At 36.2% G+C, this 19637-nt stretch overlaps 1 protein-coding gene across 50 annotated transcripts in view; it reads right to left on the bottom strand.

Moving 5' to 3' along the window:
• Positions 1-19637, bottom strand: part of Huwe1 (HECT, UBA and WWE domain containing E3 ubiquitin protein ligase 1) — a 130119-nt gene that overhangs the window by 91209 nt on the left and 19273 nt on the right. For 42 of the 50 annotated variants that reach the window (XM_087600511.1, XM_087600513.1, XM_087600536.1 and 39 more), the window contains 4 exon segments: positions 10877-10945; positions 6044-6142; positions 5113-5319; positions 3302-3454 (listed from right to left, as the gene is read on the bottom strand). In XM_087600511.1, coding sequence (XP_087456637.1) covers positions 3302-3454; positions 5113-5319; positions 6044-6142; positions 10877-10921 — 504 coding nt within the window. In that variant the 5' untranslated portion in view covers positions 10922-10945. 50 annotated transcript variants of the gene reach the window in all.

The raw sequence follows: 19637 nt of genomic DNA, 5'->3' as shown, positions 1-19637 counted from the left end.
CTAGTACACTAACAAAGCATGATATAAAATTAAATATGCTGTAAGTGATATTAGAGAAAAATGTATCAAACATGACCACAACCAATTTTCTTCTGTAAATTTCTAGATTTTGTTTTTAATACTAGGAAGCAAAATCTCCTTTGTCATCAAAACAAATGTTTATAAATTTTAGGAGATACTAAACAGGACTATTAAAATAACACTAGTCCCTTATCCTTTTATTCTTATGTATTTGTACCGTTTTCTCAGTTATACATGAATTTGTCAAAGACAGTGAGTGTTTCATTGTTTATCCAGGAAGGGTTGAGTATAAACGTCTTTAATGGTACCAAATAGAAAATTGGACAATGACTAAGGAGCTATCTTACAGGCTTTAATGAGACCCCAGGTATGAAATAACAATTCTCCAGCAACTCCAAAAACCTAAGAACAGTAGATACTGCATCTCTTAACTTTTTCAGGAACTAAGAGCCCATATATTTCCCCCCAAAATAATATACATAACCTATGAGCCACATTGTGCTCACCTACCCAGTGGGCATTATTATATGACCCTAGTAATTAAGTAGGTATATATTTAAAATAACTAGGGTATCAGTCATGCTTAAAGCACCACTTTAGAAAGATGAAATGCAAGGGAATAACACTCGAAATGTATATAAGAAATACTCAAGGTAATAAAAAAAATGAAAAAAAAAGAAAGAAAGATGAAATGCTAAAGTATTCAGACATGAGAGAAGGCGATATTTTTAAGATGAAATTTGCTTTTAAAGGTCTGTTTGTTTGTTTATATATTTATATGAGTACACTGTAGCTGTACTCAGACACCAGAAAAGGGCATCCTATCCCATTATAAATGGTTATGAGCCACCATGTGGTTGCTGGGAATTAAACTCAGGAACTCTGGAAGAGTAGTCAGTGCTCTTGACTGCTGAACCATCTCTCCAGCCCAAGATGAAATTTTATTAATTTTAATAAATAAATAATTTTAAATAATTTTTTAAGAATTAATTCTTAGTGTTAAGATCATTTTCTAGTTTTCCCTCAGATCGGTGTCATAAGTCTATCTGGTAAGTGCTATCCCTGTGTATTTATCTATTACTTGACTATCACACTGAATTTTAATAATTTTTTGAGATAGGGTATTACTATGTAAGCTTGGGTGGTTTTGAATTCTCTATGTAAATCAGGCTGTCTTTGAAATTAAGAGGCCCACTGCCCTATTCCTTTTGAGTGCTAGATTTTAAAGATGTATATGTCACCACACACTGACAGTTCTAACAATTTTATATCATCTCCCTAGGAAACCAAAAGACAACCAAACTGACAGCAAACTCTTTTAAAGAGTAAGGCAATGGGTGTATGCTGGGAATTGAACTCCAGCCTTCTACAAGAGTACACTCTTAAACTGCTGATCCCTCTACTACAAACTGAATGACAAAGAACTATTCGGCATTTTGGTGGATTCTTTAATTTCTTCCTCCATTAGGAATACAGGTAGATTCACAAATTTAAAGCTTCCTTTCAAGTTCTTATTACATTTTCACTGACTTATTTAATATGTCTTTGGCATGCACACCTACATTCTATAGTATGCAAGTAGAGGTCAGAAGAAAAGATTTAGGAGTCATTCTCTTACCACGTGGATGTCAGCATCAAATTCTGGTTATTAGTGTTAAGCTTGGTGGCAAGGACCTGCTGTTTGATTAATGTGACAAACAGCAATTTATTATATATCTGGCTGGCCTGGAACTCACTATGTAGATCAGGTTAGCGGAAACTCAAAGAGCTCCACTTGTCTTTGCCTCCCTCCTGAGTGGTGGGATTAAAGGCTTCCCCCAGCTCCTATTATCCTTCCATTCTTCCCCCCACCCCATCAATCCCCTTCTCCCCAACAAGACCTCCTAATTTAATGTCTTTTTATGTGTACCTTCTATTTAACTGAAGTTGCTTACAAACATGATGCATGCAATGTGATCAAGTGATTAAAGTATTTCTTTTGAACTCTGGATCCCATATTGAACTGCCTCGCATTTCTTACAATGAGGAAACACTTAGAATGTGTTTAGAAAGCAGATTTGATGGCTAGAGATGTAGTTTAGTGGTAGTATTGTCCAGCATGAGCAAAGCCATGTTTTATCCCAAGCACTGATTAAAAAAGTGAAAAAGAAAACAAACTGATGTCTTCATGTATGTAATTATAAATCCAAGAAAAAAATGTCCAAAAATTAAAGTGATTGTTTTCTTCATTACCATATACGTCATAGAATTTGTTAAACTTGTGAGTAATGAACCTAAAATAGCCTGAAATCTGAGCCAATCTTAAGGTACCCATTAAATTGGCTTTTAAAACAAGCCTTTAGTCTGGTTGTGGTAATATATGCCTATAATCCTAGCACTAGAGGGGCTCATGAGGGAAAACTTCAGACTATCCCAACTGTGGTCAGTTGAATGAAACAGCCCCAATAGAATTACATGTTTGAATGCTTGGTCCCAGGTTAGAATATTTCAGAAGAATCAGGAAGTGTGGCTGGTAAATAGTTGTGGCCATGTCAGAGGTGTGCTACTGAGGTTTGAAAAACTCATGCCAGGTACAATCTCTGCTCTGCCTCCTGCTCGCAGATCAGGATGTAAGCTCTCAGCTATTGCTCCAATGCCTTGCATGACTGCTTGTTACCATCATGTTCCTCTGCCATGATGGTTATGAACTATAAGCAAGTCTCCAATTAAATGTTTTCTTCTAAAAGTTACCTTGGTCATCATGTGTCCTCACAGCAATAGGACAAAAGTAGTAACTAAGATAAAGACCCTGAAAAAACCTCTAAGACAGCTTCATAGCAAACTGACTCTGTTATCAGTTATCCTCTAGGAATACCAAAGTCTTAAAATAGGGTTGAATTTTGCTATAAGAAATCTTACCACCATTAGAAAATAGCACTAAGTGTTCTACAATTATTCTAAACAATTCTTTATCTTAAATTCCCAGATGAGAAAACTGGTATCAGAATTAAAGATTTGAATATACTTTTTTCTCCCTGTATGCTTCTTTTCCACAAAAAATCCTTATTCTGAATTTACCCGAAGCAACACTATCAGTTTTGAAACGAGGATTTTGTTTCATTAGCAGAGTTGATGAAATGTTTCAAATTTAATTGATATTTAAGAATACTCATGCTTTTTGAAACTTTGTTACACTGTCCTAAATACCAGTAAAAGTCAAAAAGTTAAATTCTAATCCACTTTGACAAAACAAGAAATGCCTGTTAAACCATATGCTCTGATGTCTTCACTTAAAACTCACCTCTGCCAAATGTTGCAGCCTTGTCAGTAGTGGAGTCCTCTTGTCAGATCCAAGACGTGTGATATAGTTTGATCTTTTGCTAAATACATATAGAAGGTTAAGGACAGCCAGCACCACTTGCATATCAGAGGAAGCCAATAATGTTGTCAAATGCTATAGGAACAAAAAGGGGACAAAGTTTTGTGCATTAGGAATTTGGCACTAAAAACTTAAAAAAATTTAATGTAATAATGTATCAATATTAAAAACTATCAAGTTATTGATCCACGATACGCAAAAATATAGTCAATCTCTTATAATCTATAATCCCACACCCAAGGAACAGCTGGCTACAAAGCTCAGTAACAGTAAAAACTGTAAATTGCAGTTCGAAATTATATCTGAGTCTTTACAGTAAGGAAGAATTTCAAGATAGAAATGTTATGATACATATGTAGAACTAAAAAAATTATATTTCTAAGCATTGTGAAATGAAGCTAATTGTATACTATTATTTCCTTTATGACAAATATATAAAAGACTCATAGAAACCAAAGCTATCAACAACAGTTGTGTGCAATTATTCAAAAAAGAACAATTAAAAGTATGGTACAAGCTTGGGAGTTATCTGTTTTTTCCCAGAGAACATTCACTAATATGTTGAAGCAAATAATCGGATAAAATTAAAATCAGTATGCAACTGAGTTAGAAATCAACAAAAGTGTTTTATTTGTTGATTATCTTAATGTTCATGAAGTTCCTTGGGCAGCACATCTATTTCTTTGTCAAGAATGACTGTTTATGCATCCCCACTTGATAGAACTGGTACAAGACCTTTAGTTCAACTATTCTACAACTTGTCCAAATTTTCTGTTTGTTCTGACTGTTTCTTTCAGAAAATAAAAGAGTGGTACTGAGGTAATCAAGTTGGGCTAAAGGGAAATTGTTTCTTTTTATAGTATTTATGACCACTAAATTTAAGATTTATTAATTTTATGTGATTTGTCTAAATGTATGCCTGTGTACTACAGACAGTTGTGAGCTTTCAAGTCACTGCTAAGAATCCAACCTGAGTCCTATGCAACAAGTACAAGTACACAACTGTTAAGCCATCTCTTCAGCCTTCTTTTGACCATGGATTACATTAATCTTTATGGGTACAAAGAATACAGGCTCTTATAACAAGTCCCACCAAAAACATTCATTCGCCTTACCATGGATAGTTACCATGGTAACTTAGAATACCTCCAATAATCTTGGGCAAAGATTACTAAATAGTCCACAAAATACTTCAATACAGGTACTGTTTTATTTATGCCTTGAAAAGGTAGAGCAAGTATGAACTAGAGAATCTTTCCCATCATTCTTTTTTTTTAAAGGTTTGTTTATTTATTTTATGTATGTGAGTACACTGTAGCTGTCTTCAGATACACCAGAAGAGGGCATCAGATCCCATTACAGATGGTTGTGAGCCACCATGTGGTTGCTGGGATTTGAACTCAGGACCTCTGGAAGAGCAGTCAGTGTTCCTAACTGCTGAGCCATCTCTCCAGCCCCTTTCCCATCATTATTAAGACTGGTAGTATTTATGCTTATGTCATTCTATTATCTCTTTCCCTTTGTTGTTCTCAGGATTCAACCCAGGGACCTATACACACTAGGCAAGTCTACTACCTCTAAGCTAAATCCTCCCACTTACTACTATCTTTGAAGCTGAAAATCATATAAGAGCTCCACAATGAAAAGGAAAGCACCAACCATCAGAAATCATTTGTTAGTGGACATACACAGTTATAGTTAAGAACAGATGACATAGCCTTATATTCTCTTACCTCTATGGAACTGTACAGATGCCGAGAAAAGCTGTACTCAATGAGCAAGGCTGTGAAGTTCAATACAGCCAACAGAAGCATTTTCAGCTGTTCTTTTTCTGGCCTATCACATACAAGCATCCATGACATATTCTCCACTGTTTGTCCAGCATCTGCCAGAATTCCATCAAAGCGGTCCAACAGATCCACCCAGTGATATAACTCACACTAAAAAGGAGATAAGGAAGATATAAAAATATGATAAAAGCAGCTTAGTGAAATGCTCTAATAATCTCAGTATTGAGGTGGCTACAGTAGTAGGGTATGAATTCTAAGAAGCCTGGGCCACACAGTGAGCCCCTATCACCAAAAGAATAATAGTAATTTTAATACACTGAACGGGTACTTTAGAGTGGAGTTTTATTAAGATAGAGCTTTGTTTTGACTTCTTCAAACATCAATGTATTTATGTGGGTGTGTGCATACCACAGCATATATGTAGAAGTCAGAAGATAATTTGGGGGGAATTGGTTCCTTCCATCCATTATGAGGGATGCAGGGATCAGACTTGATCTCTCAAGTCACAAGACTTGGCAACAAATGCTTTTACTTTCTGAACTCTAACACATTTATATTCTCATTCTCATTCTCTCTTCTCTTCTCTCTCTCTCTCTCTCTCTCACACACACACACACACACACACACACACACACACACACACACACACACACACACCCAACAAATTGGTGTTTCTTTAAAAAAAAAAAAAGGTTCTTGGCAACAATTCTGGCTAAATGCCAGTAGTCAAGAGCTGTGATACATATGCTAGATAGATACTTAAGTAACTATAGAATCAGGCTATTCCACTGTGGTTTCTCTTGTCATTATCAAAGCACAAAAATGATATACTAATAGCATTTTCCCTGTCCTCTGTTATCATGGGTTTACGTACCTTGCCAATGTTCCATGTTTTGATTTGCTGCAGTTCCAAGAGGAGTTGCTCATCGTTACAAACTTTGAGTTTGTCTATTAAGGCTCTGCAGTCTGCAGGCTAAGAAAAACAAACAAGGATTCACAAAACATGTTTAGCAATTAGGGAGAAACACAAAGAAGAATGGGACAAGTGACCCTTAAACCCATAAAGCAATTAACTTTTGCTTATATAAAATACTAGATCTTTTAGATGACAATAGAAACCTATAAGGAAATACTTTCATTCTGAACAATCCACTATGCATTTATTTAAATAAATAAACCTGAATAAACCTGTATATGCAGACTACTTGAAGTACACTGACAATAGAAATAAAGGAAACAAGCTAAGCAGCACTAAAAAGCAAAATTAAATAATCTGCAACATAGCGGGAGGGGGAAAGGGGGAGAAGGGAGGAACAGAGGGAGGGAGAGAAAGAACACACTTGAAGCACATGAGAGTGCCAACCAGCCTGAAAGGAAAAGGCTAACACTGATTTTTTTTCTACAATATTAAACCTTGAATTCAAAAAGATCATAGAGCTTCTGAACTTTGTAAAACTATGACTCTATTCTTACTTGCATTCCCATTTCCATACATTCCTGATCTCTTGCATTGATGGACAAGACCATTATCAGGTATCAAGGAGTAGATTGATAATTTATAATAAAGGTTCTTCTGAGAGTGGAAAGGAAAATGGCATAAAGACTGAGACTGGGAAACATCTATTAATGGACAACAGGTAGGAAAGTGATAACACTTGGGAATAAACTAGCTTTGGAGCCAAACAAATGTATGCTTTGTTTTTGGTTTTATAATTACTAAACTATGGTAAGTCCTACTTACTATCTATTTACTTACCAGAAAAACACAACCTAACATGTTAAAGATCATGTTCAAGTACTTGCCACTTAGCAACTACACACAATAGTGTGATTTTTTAAAATGATCATGCTGTCTTGGTATTTAAGCAAAGAACATGGGATTCAGATTTAATGTCATCCTCTCTTTTAATTTCTGAATCCCCATTCAAGAGATCAATAGTATAATACCACCTATATATCCAACAATACTGTTGTGAGATCTAAAACTGGAGGAACCCCTAAAGATTCCCATCAACAATAAGATATTTAAAAGTATAATTTTCTTTAAGTCAAATTCTCAACTTTGCTAGGATCTCCCTCAAATTTTTGTGATAATCATATGTATAAAAAAAACTGACACAAAATCTTACTACAAACCAGATGACCTCAGCCCTAGCCCCACCCCCTTTTAAGTACAGATTGTAGGAAAAACAGTAAACAAGAATATCAGAAAACATGGAGAATTTGAGCCACCAGTTCACATGGTTCATCTGTCCCTTCTCCATTTACTTGGATTAGTACCAAATACATCAATGGTATGATTCTGTGGCATAGGTAATACCCATACCCATTTTGTTAACATTTGAGTCCTGTAATAACTTGGTATGTTACCATTACATGGCATTTAGTATCTCACAAACCTGGTACCCAAGTCAGATCTTGCTCAAATGCAATATTGTTGGCAAAAGATACTATGGCCTTGCCAAAGACTTTGCTTGGCATCATGACGACCAGTTATGTGAGATACCTGGGTCTAATTGGACAAGCCATACATGGCACAAGGGCAGCTTGCAATATAGCCTGGACCTTTTACCACCTTTCCTAGAATTCAACCTCACTAACATTTCAGTTGCCCACTGAATGCTTCAGAGGTTACCAAGGACTAGACCAAATAGAGTATTTAAAAATGTTACTTCCCAAACCCAAGCATCATGTTTTTCTATCTTTGTGGTATATGGAAAGAAAAATAAACCAATTGTTTCATTGTCTTTCTTGCTTAATTTCTTTCTTGTTTTGAGACAGGGTTTCCCTATGTATCCCTCACTGGTCTTGAACTCAAGAGATCTACCTGCCTCTGCCTCCCAGATGCTAGGATTAAAAAGTTTGTACTACCATACACAACTCCTTATTTCTCTCATTTTCAAAGAATCATTCCAACATCCTTTAGACTTGTGACAGTGAGAGATTTCTTGTTATTGCTAAATGAGAGCGGAAGGAGGGAAGGGTTAGGGGACAGGGAGACAGGGAAGAGGAAAGAGGGGGAAGAAGAGAGTATGTACAGATATCATGAGACAGGGACAATGGTGCAGGGTTGGTTCTTTTCACCTTAGGGGCTGAGTTCATTGTGATTAAATTGTATGACTTTTACCTGGTGAACCATCTCATGGGCCCCCAAAAAACCTTTCCTGATGTGGTAGCCCCACCCCAACCCAACTTTTCACAGAAGTCTATAACACACATTTAAATCTAAGGTACTTGTGTTTTCTAATCAAAAGGTTTACTTAGCCTTACAGTATCTTTCCTTTCTCTGTACATAAAGGCAAACCAAGTGAAACTGTCCTGACTCATAGGAAAAGGCAAGCCATCTGTCAGTTCAAAGTTGCTACCAGAATTTACATGAATTTGTTCCTATTATTAAACCTATGGGAGAAATCCTTTGCAATACTGCCAATATTCTAAGTGGTCAATGAAAAAAAATTCTTAAAAATAAAACCTAGTACTGATATCAGTAAGATCAATGAAAAAAAGAACATTTCTTAAAAATAAAACCTAATACTAATACCAGTAAGAGAAACTGGGAAATCTCCGTTGCTTGAGTAAAATAGGCAATTCAAGCCTTAAAACACAACTAGTCAGTGACTTTATATTCTAAGTAATCTGATAGAAGCTAGGAAATTTACATAAGTGTGACTGTAAGAGCCTTATAATTTACTTAGCATAAAAAATAAAATTTGCATTTCTCTGATCACCTGTAAAATCGATTCTTTCTAGTTTACTGGCTTTGGCCCTTCTCTGAAAGGTTTTATGCCCATTTTGTCATTGGGATATTCAATTCTGACTCAGCATAAAAGATATTAACTACTTTGGGTTACAAATATTTTCTCCAGCTTTTCATGTCCCATGACTCCCCCACACAGCTGAGCTTAATTGTGGTATTATATTATGGCATATAAAAAAAGCACATAATTAACATAATTTGGTGAGTTTAGATGAATACATACTCATTTAACTGTCACCACATTCCAGGTGAAAAACATATCACCTCAAAGTTTCCATGTGGCCCTCTGTGTATGTTTGTGTATTAAGAACACTTCACATGAAGTTCACCCTCAACAAAATTCTTAAAGTACACAGCAATTTACCAGTAATTGTAAGTTCTGAAACTTATCCTTTCTTTTCAAATAGGGTATCACTATGTAGCCCTGAACTTGTGGTTCTCTTGCCTCAGTCTCCTTGTGGTTCTCTTGCCTCAATCTCCTAAGTGCTAGAATTAGACGTGAGCCACCATACCCAACTTTTTACTCGTTTTACTAAATTATACATAGCCATAGAACAATTCCCCCATTCCCCCCCGATAACCAGCATTCATTCTATTGCCTACTTACATACCTTTTGACTATTTTAGATGCCCCATAGTAGAGGAATCAAGTAGTATTTGTTCCTCTGTAATTAACTTATTTCGCTTTTCATTCTTCTGGGGGGGGGTTAATTTAAAATATGTAAGAAATTCTTCAGCTTCATAGTGAAAACCCCCAAATAACCCAATTTTAAAGTGGGCAAAGGAATTTGAAAAGACTTTTCTCCAAAGACATATAAATGGCCAAATGGCACATACAAAGGTACTCAACATCACTAATAATCAGGGAAATGCAAATCAAAATCATAATGAGATATTACCTCATACCTGTTAGAATGGCTATTGTCATGTGTCCTTTTATTTTGGATATGGTATTTTACATTTCCATTTTGGTATTTTGTCCTTTGCTTTAATGCTTGGAAGGGCAATCCCCACCTAAGACAAGGTAAACATTCACCTGTATGTTCTACTTCTCCTATAATTTCTTTTAAAAATATCTGACTTTTGATGACTTATCTACAATTTACTTCAGTAAAACAGTCCCCCGTACCATCCCGCCCAAATCAAAAGTAATTGTCTTGGCACATTTTATTGACTAATACTGTTCTTTCCCACAATATATAATCCCTCTATTAAGTTCTTACATATGCTAGATTGTCCTGATTCTCAATTCTCGTATAAATAGATTACAGATGGCACTGTCTTTTTAAAAAATCTTAATTCCTTAAGACTATTTTTTTATTCTTCACTTTAAAATGATAGTATTATAGTCATCAAAACTTATAGATACCAAAAGACATCAAAAACAAAATAAAATGAAAACTTACAATAACAATATTAATATGTTCAATATATGGCATTTAGCAACACACTGGCATTCCAATGTCAAAATACAAAGTAAAAGATAGACGACTAATAAAATCAACGAACTTACCATTTTTGAAAACAAAAAACTCTAGGTTCTAATAGCTATAGTAAATTTTGATTCTACATGTTTTCCATTGTCATACTGTCTTTAAATGCTTATATTATAGCCTGCAAATCCCTTTCAGGGACCAAATATCTACAAAGTATTTATTGTTCACTATTCCTTTTTCCACTGGTCATTTAGCTACTAACTTTTAATCAAAAGAAGTTAAAATGGCAAGGTAGTATTTTATTTTCTTTTGTAGTGTTCAAGATGGAACGCAAGGCCTCGTTGCATGCTAGGCAAACACTCTACAGAGCTAATTCCTCCTAGTTTCACAAGTTGCTATAGTAACACGTATTAACTGGATATATTTATTTGGAAGATCAGAACTGCTGAACTGGTCACAATGATTTTTTTTTCCTGGAATAAAGAAAACGCACAAAGCAAATTTGGATACTCACAGCCTCAGTAGGTGTCTTTTTGAGTTTAGTCCTGTCTACTTTCATGTTTTCAGTTTTCAGCTTTAAGATCTGCAAAGAAAACCCCCCAAAAACAAAGTTACAGATAATCTACAGCTCTGCAGTCTTAGAGACACAAATATTAGATGAAGAGTTAGTTTGCAAGATACCTAGTGTGACCCTGGAGTTATGTTAATTCACTGCTATGGCTATGAGACAGAAAATGACAGTAGATAAAACTAACCAACAATCTCTGTTACAATAAAACCAAAACCAAATTAAGCCAAAACATAAAAGCTTTTTTCTCCCCTACTGTAAGGATTTCAAATACTTTATTGACACAGGTAAGTAGGAAAGATTTTTTTGATACCTTGGTATGGAAAAACTAATTATTGGGGGGGGGGGGGTCTGGGAACTTAGCCAAAATTTTAAGAATGTACACAAACATTTAGCATCATTAATCATAATACTGCATGAGTAAGTACAAAAGTGAAAAGTAGAAGTACCAAAATCCCCCCAAATAAGATGTTTAAATTTTTTACTGAAATCTATTTTATGTGTGTGTTTTGTTCACATGTATGTATGTATATCATAGAGGCCTGGGGTCCAACGAGACCAGAAGCCACTGGATCCCCCCATGGAACTAGAGGTAGGAATGGCTGTGAACTAACATGTAAGTGCTAGGGAAAAGTGATCTTAACTGTTTTCTCTTCAGCTCTAGGATTGGTTTTTGAATTGATTATATAATTATTTTGACAGTTTACACATTTAAATAAAAAATTTAGGTTTCAAGCCCTACTCCATGTCAATCTGCTCTTTCCCATTCCTGCTGGTGGAACCCCCTTTTCCTAGCAAGACCACTCCTACTTTTATCATTTCTTTTTGTGTGTGCCCCACTGAGTTGAAATTACATGGCTAGACTACTAAAGAAATGACATGCCGCCCCCAACAATCCTTAACTTGCCAACAGACCAGGGGAGGGGGGGATGCCTGGTCTCATGGGTGAATCACTATTTTTGGAGACAGAATATAATGATAGAATTACAAGCATGCAAGGCTCAATCTAACCCTCTTGGGTGGGGGTAGGGTCAAACAGTTTTTTTATCTCAGTTATACCTTAGAAAATTGTTCCTGTGTTCACATGCACCTGTGTTATGCATGCATGTGGAGGTCAGAAAACAACTTTGCAGGAGTTAGGTTTCTTTCCTTCTACCAGGTAGGGTTGAAGGATTAGGTTCAGGCTGTGAGCCTGGTTCTCAGTTTTTTGTTTGGTTGGTTTTGAGGGATTTCTGTTCTTTTAAATGAGAATAAAGCCCTACTCTGGCTGTCCTGAAACTTACTATATAGTGACTTTCAACGACCACTAGGCTGGACTTGAACTCTGAAGACCCACCTGCCTCTGTTTTTTGAATGATGGGCTTAAAGGCATGTACCACCATGCCTTAGGATATCAGCTACTAACTTTTCTGGCTTTTTGAAACAGGGTTTCTGTTTACCCCTGGATATGTTCTGAATTCTTCTAGGTAGACCAGGTTGTCCTCAAATTCAGAGCTCACCCATTTCTGCCTCCCAAGTGCTAGGATTAAAGGCTTATTTTGTCTAGTCACTACTTTTCAAATTGTAGAATTGCTAAGAGAGTTAATAACATTAGGTACTGCCTCACATACATTTTTTTGGGTGTGGAGAAAATACCTAAAAATCTACTCAACAATTTTTATATATCCATTAACTACTGTCACCATGTTGTATGTTCCTGGAATTCATTCCTCCTTCTACATCATCTTACACAACATTAAGATACTGTACATACACATACTAGTATTGACTGAGGGACAGACATGATTATCAATAAATTAGACTAAAAACCCAGATATACAAACACATCCAAATGACATCAAGCATGTCAATAAAAGTTGTCAGAATAAGAATACATCCATAAACAAAGCGATAATCTATGACCCAAGTGTCCCAGCTTACATAAATTCAAGGAGCTAGAGAGATGGTTCAGCAGATTGTGCTGCTCTTGCAGAAGACCCAAGTTCAAGTCTAAGTACCCACTTCAGATGGTTCATAACCACATCCAACTCCAGCCAAAAGAGATCCAAGTCCTCTTTTGGACTCCACAGGATCCTGCACTCACATACACATAGTCACACATGCACATATCCAGATTTTTAAAATTAACTCAAAATGTTCCAGACTTAAACAGAAAATGTATATAAAAGCCTATTGGGAGAAAATAATTGCAAACCATGTATAGTACTTAGAATATATAAAGAATTCCCAAGGCTGCTTGCCTCACCTTAAGGTTATACTTCCTAGCTGCCCACCTTAGTGACATGTCAGCCTCTGGCCCAGCACTCTATTCCATGTTCTTGTAGCAGATTGCTTTGGAAAGGTCACCAAGTAACCTCCCTTTGGCTTCCTGTTAGTGCAGTGCTTGTCTATCATCCTGGGCTAGCCTGGAGGCTAGGTGCCCCACAGGTCTATTAACTGGGAACCCTCAGGGGCACAACATGAGCCATGCTTGGGAAGAACCACAAGTTCAGGCCTCTGATTCCAATGGAACCAAAGATCCCTGAGAGACTAAAGCTTTGACTCCAGTGGTCTCAAAGGGCAATGTGGATCCTAGGTTTTGACTTCTGAGGTTCCAGTAGTCGGCTACCCCCGCAAACCCCTGCCGCCTCAGGTGAACATGAATGTTATTTCTAAAAATTCTGGGATACAATCAAAAGGTCAAATGTGAGAATTCACGGTGTAGAAAGAAGAAACAGATAAAATCAAATGCTATTTATTGGCATTATAATAGAAGTAGATAAAACTACATACATAAGACATATAGAAATCCACATAGATATGACCAGAGAAGAAACTCCATGATACATCATAGTCAGGATGTCAAAAATACAAAATGAATAAAAATACTAGAAGTAACATGAGGAAAATATCAACATACATACAAAGGCAGAAATATCAAACACATCCCAGACTTCGCACCAGCAAACAGAAAAAGCACAAAATGAAGTATTGTTTTATCAAACTCTGAAGTAACTGTGAGCCAAGTTTATCTAGCAAAGTTTATCTTTCAAAGTGAAGAAATAAGAATAGTTCAAGACAAACACAAATTTGATAATCAATAATAACCAAATTAGCGCTTCGAAAAATTCCTAATGGAATATTATAGAAGGTGAACAATAGACTACTTTATGAGAACACACAAAAGTGTACAATCTATAAAAGAAATGGATGAACTAAGTAGACTGTGAAAAGAAACAACTATTTATATTTGGAGCCCCAAATTTCATAAGAAACATCAAAAGGCATAAAAAACACAATGGTCCAAGCACAATAGTGAGAAACTTACAGGTCTTCTGAAATAAAAATGGGCAAAAGAACTTCAGATAGGATCAACTTAACAGAGACACATTTAGAATATTCTACCTTACAGGGAATATACATTTTCTCGGAAGTACATGGAACTTCCAAATTTGGTATTATAGAACAAAAAGTCTCAACAAATACAAAATAAAAAGAAATCAGGCTAATCCCTTGTGTCCTATCAGATCTCAGTAAATAAAGTAAAAGCAGAATTTGACAAAAGAAACTACAAAAATATTTGGGGACTAAATGATATATATTTAAAGTACCAGTGAGCCATCCGAGAAATTGAGAGGAAAATGCAAAATTGCCAGCTGCAAACAAAAAAATGAGAGCAACCTACTAGAACCTCCCTTCTGAGAGACAAAGCCAAGGCAGTCCTAAGAGGAAACTTTACAGTATTCATATTAAAAAGTGAGAGATGGCCACGCCCACAGGGTGGGATGGGGGGTGGAAGTGGCACCTTGGCAATCACAAGTAGAAGAGCTGGGCAGAGAAAGCCAGGAATGAAAGGAAATGGAAAAGTGGGGGAGGGGAGCAATCTCTAGGAATTGCAATAGACCTGGGACAGGGGAGGCTCCAGGGAGTCTACTAGGGTGACTCTAGCTGAGACTCCTAGTAGTAGAGGATATGGGGCCTGAAGTGGCCATCTCCTGTAGCCAGCCAGGACTCCCAGTGGAGCTAGAGTCACAATCCATCCAGAAAACTTTCAACCCAAAAATGTATCCTGTCTACAAGAAATGCACACCCATGAGCACTAATCCCTGACACTATTATACTCTGTTATCTTTGCAGACAGGGACCTAGCATAACTGTCCTCTGAGAGGCTCCACCCAGCAGCTGACAGAAATTGATGCAGAGAACCATTGCCAAACACTGGATGAAACTAGGGGAGTCTTGTATCAGTGTTGCAGGAAGTACTAAAGGATCCAGAGGGGATAGGAACTCCACAGGAAGACTAACAGAGCCAACTAACTTGGACCCTTGGGGGCTCCCAGAGATCAAACCACCAACCAAAGAGCACACACGTGCTGGATCTAGGACCCACACACATATTTAGCAGATGTACAGCTTGGTCTTCATGTGAGTGTCCCAAAACTAGAGCAGGGGTGACCCTGACTGCTGCCTGCTTGTAGATCCTGTTCCCCTAACTGGGCTGTCTTGTCTGGCCTCAGTAAGAGAGGATGTGACTTGAGATCCCCAGGTGGGTTGGTACCTCTTTTCAGAAGTGAAGGGGAAAGGGGTATGTGGGAGGCAGGACTGTGAGAAGGGTGACAGGGGAGAGAAAGGGCAGGCTGTGATCAGGATGTAAAGTGAATGAAAATGAATAGGAAATAAAATGTGAGAAATCTCAAACAATCTAATGAAGCACATCAAGGCTCTCAAAAAACTGCCAATCCAAAAGTCAGTAAATGGCAAGGAATAATAAAGATTAAGGAAGAGATTAATGAAATAAACAACAATAAATAAAAAAAATCCAACCAAATAAAATTAAGACTCCTATCAGAAATTGATCAAAGATTTTTAATCCCCCAAATTATGTCAGACAGAAATATTCAATGTCCATTTCCAGCAAATTTTATGGTTTTGCTTTTCTTTAGCACCAAATAGTCCATTTTACAAATATAGCAGATTTTCATTATCCATTCATCATCCATCCATCATGATGGACATCTAAGTTAATTCCATTTCCTTGGAATATTAAATAGAGCAGCAATAAACATGGAAGTGAAAGTATCTCTATGAAGGATATGGAGTTATGGGTATATGTTCAAGAGTGGAAAACTGGGTCTTCTGGTAGTTTTTTTTTTTTTTTTTGGAAGCACCCTCACCAGCAATGAATAATTGGATAATTGTTTGTGTCTTTTTACTCTATCTTCTGTACTTGGGAATAAGGATCCCTTTTTCCCTGTTTCCTGTCCCTCAAACATCTGTCAGATCTCTTGATAGACAGCTATTCTCATTGAGTGAAATGGTATGTCAAAGTAGTTTTATTTGCATTTCCTTGATGACTGGGGATGTGAATACTTTAAAATTTTCAGAAGTAGGACTTCTGAAAAGTGCCTACTTAAATTTCATTACTCAGATGTTGGTTCAAAATTGTATTTGCTTAGTGTTTAATTTATCCAACTCTCTGTAAATCTGAATATAAACCTTTTGTCTGAAGTATACCTCGTAAAGAATTTCTCTCATTGTGGGCTGTTGATGTGCTTTCTTTATAACTTTATTTGCTGTGATGCAACTTTGTAATTACATGCTGTTCAGTTTGCCAATACTTGGTCCAGTACTCTGCTCTAGAAATTCTGTTCCAAAATTTATTACCATAATGCCTAGGAGGGTATTCCCTATGTTTCTTTCTAAGTCTGGGGATTAAAGTCTTTGATTAATTTCTAGCTGATTAATATACAAGGTGAGGATTAGAAATCTAATTTTATTTGGCTGATTTTTGTGTATTATCCTTTCAGCCTATTTCAGTAATCTCTTCCATTAATTATTTTTAAAAAATTAAGTATTTTTAAAATATTTGTTTTGTTTATAGGAGGTCCAAAATAAAGGAAGCAAAAGACACAGATTGGGAAGGAAGATTATCATTTCATCTATGTAGAAAATCCAAACGATACACCCAATGGCCACAAAAAAAAAAAAAAACACCCAAAACCTCCCTCCTGAAACCTCCAGAATACAGTTAATGTACAAAAATTACTCTTATATATGCTATCATGAACAACTGGATTTGAAATGAATACCATATATATATATATATATATATATGCATCTAAGAATACTTAAATATCAATGTATCAAATACGTTCAAGCTCTAGGAATGTGTGTGATACTAGTCAATGAAAAACAATGTAGCCCCAAAATAACTGCATATAAATTTGGTCACCTTTGACAAAGAAGCAAAGGCAATATATGATATGCATGAGGGATTAAAAAAAAAAACAAAGGTACTGGAATACCTGTGCCCCCACAAGTAGAAGAAAAGAATCATAGTACTTTGGAGAGTGAGGCAAGACCCTGCATCATAAAAATGTAATACAAAACAGAAAAAACTCCACATTCTCCAGAAAAGACAGTTCAAAATAGATCACAGACCTATTATCAAAATGTAAAATACATCTCCAAAGAGTTAGATGATAACAGGTTTTGGTGAACAGCCAGCATGGAGAAAATATTTGCTAAAGGCGTCAAGGAAGCTCACTGGTAAAGTACTTGGTTCAATCCAAAGTAGCAGAAGACAGAAAACAATTATTCAAAACGCGCATAGAATAGAACGTCAACAAAAATAAACCAAAGACGCTACACAGCAAGAGACTCTGATACTCAGCAGTGAGATTTCACTATACACTGACATCATTGTTACCAAGGATGTACAACAGGAACTCCCTTAGATTGTCTGGAAGATGGCTAAAATGGCTTTACAGAACTAAACATATTCATAAAATATGACCTAGTACTTGCATTCCTTGGTAATTGCCCAAAGGAGTAGAAAGCTTATGTCAACATAAATACTGGCATACAACTCTGCAGATTTATTTGCAACTGTCAAATTTTGGGAAAAACTATTCTTTGGTAAAAAAAAAAAACTACAGTGTATCAGACAAAGGAATATTTAGTACTAAATGAGCTATCAAGAAATAGATGTGGAAAAATCTCAAACTCTGATTACTAAACAAAAGGAACAAATGGAAAAGGCCAGTTACAGAGCCTTTAATCTCAGTGCAGAAGCATGTGTATCTCTGTGAGGCCAGCTATAGTGAGTAGATCAGGACAGCCAGAGCTACATAGTGAGACAATAAACAAACAAAATGTCAAGTCTGAAAAACAATCTATAAACATAAGAGACTACTCTAATTATATGGTATTCTGGGAAAATATGGAGATAAGAAAAAAAAAAGACTACTGATTGCCAAGAGTTAGTGACTAGAGTACAAAAGACTTTAAGGCAGGGAAATTATTCCATGATAGGTTAAATACACGCTATTATAAATACAGTTAAGCCCCAAAACTTTCTAATTCCAAGAGTAAAATCAAATATAAACTATAATCTTTGGATGATTCATTAACTGTCACAAATATGCCATTCTAGTAAAGGAATGTCAATAATGTAGAATCGCGTACATAAGTGAAGACAAGAGTTTCTTTCTTTGAGACACTGTTTCTCTACCTGGTCCTGACTATCCTGGAACCCAGACACCCAGCTATCTCCCAAGTGCTGGAACTAAAGACACATGCCAATCCTGTTAAATTTCTATGTGAATTAACCACTTAAAAAATCTTCCAAAGCACAAAGTACTAAGTAAGTTACCCACTAAATAAAATAAATTTATAATGACCACTTCACTGTTATTTACCAAAAATTGTAAATGAGGTCACTGGTAAAATCTTCCCAAAAATTAGCATCTGGCTATAATTACAACTGTTTTTGACTATAGATACTGTATTTCAAGTGTCTGGAACAACAGAAAAGCCAGCTAATGCAGAAAAGCAATTTATTGAAAGAGAATCTAGTGGCTCAGAGAACTGACAGGAGCCTAAATCTCGTAGGCTCTGAAAATGGTAGAATTTAAGGAAGCCAGGTAACCATATCCAAGGGTGGGACACAGAAGCAGTTTAGTTGGGGTGCTTCTGCTGCCAATACCAGACTTTAGAAGCCTAAAAGGTACTGGTGGTAGCAAAAAGACCTGTAAATCATCTGATGTCCCAAATTCTAAGTATGAACTTCTTCTGCATGCTGCTCCCTGACACACACCAGGAACCAAAATGAAAAAGCAAAAACAGATGCTCCCTATAACCAGTGAACAACTAGTCTGTTTTCTATCATTCAACTGCAAGAAATACTGTAGTTAAAAAAGAAATGAAAGATAGCAGTGTCCTTGAGATACCAATTAAAATCCTCAAGTTTTGTTCCCAGTTCAAGACTATTATTCCAATGGGGGAGGGGGGGATATTTACTTAGTGCTCGCTATAAGCCAAACAATACCCTGTATTTAAAAGAAATGTTATGAACATAAGTACACTGCCAGGCTGACAGATATACTTAATGATTCTAAAAACAAATTGGTTTAAGGAAGGCACACAACAATGTTATAAAGTAGTGCCTACTTGGTATCTAAAAATTCAAGTATTCTAAAGAATAGATTTTGCAACATGTCAATTAGAGACTGAATGTATTATTACTTCATACACAAATATTCTTCCAGCCCAATTTGTCCCTATTTACAGATAGAAAACTAAAGTCCAGAGGAAAAATCAGCACCTTGTCTGGTTATCAAATCTTGAGAGATTAAATTTTAACTATTGTACACTATCGCAAATAAAAAGAATGGAAATTGAGGAATAGATTCTAACTTAGAGGTCAAGCAAATGAAAACTCCATTAC

The sequence above is a fragment of the Rattus norvegicus genome, chromosome X (genome assembly GCF_021556685.1).
Source record: "Rattus norvegicus strain SHRSP/BbbUtx chromosome X, alternate assembly SHRSP_T2T, whole genome shotgun sequence".
Lineage (NCBI taxonomy): Eukaryota > Metazoa > Chordata > Mammalia > Rodentia > Muridae > Rattus > Rattus norvegicus.
This window is presented reverse-complemented; position numbering and strand designations above follow the sequence as displayed.